This window comes from Emiliania huxleyi (genome assembly GCF_000372725.1).
Source record: "Emiliania huxleyi CCMP1516 unplaced genomic scaffold EMIHUscaffold_389, whole genome shotgun sequence".
Classification (NCBI taxonomy): Eukaryota; Haptophyta; order Isochrysidales; family Noelaerhabdaceae; genus Emiliania; species Emiliania huxleyi.
In genome coordinates, this window is record NW_005199052.1 from 45,683 (window position 1) to 48,816 (window position 3,134).

Sequence of the window (3,134 nt, forward strand, 5' to 3'; positions counted from 1 at the left end):
ATCACCTCCCTCCTCCTCGGCCCTCCCCTCCTCCTCGCCCCCTCCCACTCCTCCCCCCCCACACACCACACACACTCCCCACACCCCCTCCACTCCCCACACTCCCCCCACACCTGCAGGTCCTCCACCGCGACCTCTCCGCCTCCAACGTCTTTCTCTCTGCGGCGGGCGACATCAAGGTCGGCGACTTTGGCCTCTCGAAGACCACGGGCGTCAACGCGTCCCGCTCCGCGCTGGCGACGACGATGTGCGGCACGCCAAACTACTGCTCGCCCGAGCTCATCAACGGCGAGCCGTACGGCGCCGCCTCCGACGTGTGGGCCATCGGGTTGATTGCGTACCAGCTCTTCACGCTGAGGCACCCCTTCGAGGCCTCCTCCGTCTCGCAGCTCTTCCGCCTCATCTGCGCCGGCAAGGTCGACACGGCCGCCCTCGCGGCCGCCCCCTTCCCGCCCGAGCTCACCTGCATCGCGGACACCCGCCACCTGCTCCACCCCAACGCCGCGCTCCGCATGCGGCTCGTCGAGCTGCTGGCGCTGCCCGCCCTCCGCTCCGCGTCGCCGAGGCAGTGAGCCGCCAGGCCCCTCGCGCCAGGCCCCTCGCGCCAGGCCCCTCGCGCCCTCTCCCCACCCCCCGACCGCGGGGTGGTGTACCCTTTTCCCTCTCCGAGTCTCCTGCCAGAGACCGATGTACCACGCCGCATGCTCCGTGGGTCTTTAGCTCGACCCCGGGCGCATGCGCATGCATGAATGTTGCGTCGTGCCCCGCCCCGCGTTTGCTCGCCGGCATCGTGTGTGCGTCTCTCTCCGCTTGCTAGTGGGCGCGCCGGAGAGAGATTTTGTTGTGCGCGCACACACACGCATGTGGCGAGTCTGCGCGTGATTGAGGCGGCGGAGGCGATTATTGCCTGATGCCAGATGCCTCTTTTTTTACGGGGTTGTAGTTGTACACGAGATGAACGAGAACTTCGGCAGAATCGCGGGCTCAACCTCGCAGAAGCATACTCTACGTGGCTGGGTTCACAGCGATTGTAGGAAAATTGGGAAACCACCCTTGACGGTCGCGGCCTTCCGACTCGCGCCTTCGCCTCACTGGCACTATTGTAGCCCTGGCCGGTGCGCGTGCGGAGTTGAAGTTCCGGAGTGAAAATTCGAACGCGTTCTCTCACGGTGACCAAAAAATGTCCGCCTCTCAGAGGCACCTCCGGAGGCAGGCCGCTGCACGCTGGCGACACAGCTCCAGCTGTCGAACTGACCCGCAGCTCCTTTCAGAGCGGGAACTGTGACAAAAGTTGACTGAGGCGGTTGTCAGGAATCATCATACGGATCACATTGTGGCTCTTTCATGACGGGAGACCGCCCGACCACTCCTGGGTGGCACTGCCACCGGTGTCGCTCGACGTCCTGTCGACAGCGTGCCGACAGCGACACAGACCATGTGGGACGCGTCGAGTCGAGTATCGACCTCTACTGCTTACCCAGCCTTCGACGTTGGGCCAGGTACCAATTTTGTCGAATTTATTTCAAAGTCTGCAGGCGCGGAGCGCCTGCGAAAATTTTTTGAAGAAATTTGCGGCCGGGCCTGATTTCAACAAGATCTTTCAAATCTGCGGTGTGGAGTTGGGGGGTGGGTTAGGTAGGGTTGTTATAGGGTTAGGGTCAGGGTTAGTCTTGTTGTGTCTGTATATGCCAGCGTTGCAGGGTTCTGCGCTGTGATCTGGCCCCACAGCGCCGACGACTAAGACTCAGCCCCGCACGCTGACCTAGGGTTAGGGTTAGGGTTAGGGTTAGGGTTAGGGTTAGGGTTAGTCTTCTTGTGTTTGTATGCCAGCGTTGCAGAGTTCTGCGCTGGGATCTGGCCCCAGCGCCGACGAGTAAGACTCAGCACCGCACGCTGACCCCACCAAATGCCGCCTCAGGGCGCCAGGCCGCCAGCCACCACTTACACGCGGCCGGCGCCCTCTCGCGGCAAAAGGGTCGAGCGAGCGGGCAGAGTCGCGATGTCTGCGCACCCGCGTGCCGATGGGCGGCACACGCAGCGGAGAGAGGCCCTGTCACGCCGCCAGTAGCGTTCCGCACTCCCCACGCCACCAATTGCCGCCTCAGGGCGCCAGCCACCTCGTCTTACACGCGGCCGGCGCCCTCTCGCGGCAAAAGGGTCGAGCGAGCGGGCAGAGTCGCGAGATGTCCCTGCGCACCTGGGTGTTCGCCGCCTATATGCTCTATCCTGTGCCAAGACGGACACGTTTTGACAATCAAAATCTACCTCAAAATTTGCGGCCGCCCCTCGAATGATTGTGAATGAGCTTGCCAGCGGCGAGGGCGGTCGAGTGCACGGAGCTAAGTGCCTCGCCGTCCTCGCGGGAGTCGCTTAGGCGGCTCCAGTGGTGTACCTGTGTTAGTGCCAGTGCGCGCCAGTCCCGTGCCCAGTGTTGTGCGAGGGAGTTTTGTTGTAAAATTCTTTTCCTAGTTGGGTTGTAAAATTCTTTTCTACTAGAAGCCGTCGTCCGCGCTTTGCCTGTTGTGTGAATTGTGCGTGTGCGAGGGAGTTCTTTGTAGAATTCTTTTTTGAGCTAGACTTCGATGTTAATAGAAACAAGCGAAGGCACACACAACATGACGCCAAACACACGCGATTGCACGCACCGCACCGCACCCAGCACCCGCGCCCGCCGCGCCCCGGCCCCCGCCCCGCCCAGGTGGGAAAGAGACGAGGAGATGGAACAGCCCGAGGAAAGGAGCGAAACAAACACGTATGGGAGGTTGAAATCGTGCACCACGCTGCCCGGCGTTTCTCACTTTCCGGGACAGCCCCGCCCTTGTGAGGCAGGAAAGTGGCGGATACCCCGTACGCCCAGTCCACTACGACCCCCTCGCCGACCGCCCATCCCCCCTCCCCTTCTCCAACCTCGACGAGCCGATGACTGTTGCCTCTGCCCTGCGTGCCCCCGAGCCCCCCCCCCTCCCCTTGGAGATAGTCCCCGGTGGGTGGATCCACATAGTCCATCCGTTGTCAGTGCTCGCTCTCATCATCGTCGCGTGGACATGTAAGTGAATAGGGATTTCTGTCGTCGCACGTCAGCGCCGGCCCAGTTTGTCAAATGAAACTCCGGGATTAGCGGAAGAGCTCTCTCC

The 3,134-nt window shown here is 62.2% G+C and overlaps 1 protein-coding gene across 1 annotated transcript in view; it reads left to right on the plus strand.

The window, feature by feature from the left end:
• EMIHUDRAFT_458856 (hypothetical protein) overlaps positions 1 to 434 on the plus strand; it is a gene marked incomplete at both ends in the record, with an annotated part of 1,569 nt that extends 1,135 nt beyond the window's left edge. The window contains one exon of the mRNA XM_005771331.1: positions 118 to 434. Coding sequence (XP_005771388.1) covers positions 118 to 434 — 317 coding nt within the window. The remainder of the gene's footprint in view (positions 1 to 117) is intronic.
• Positions 435 to 3,134: the final 2,700 nt, after the last annotated feature.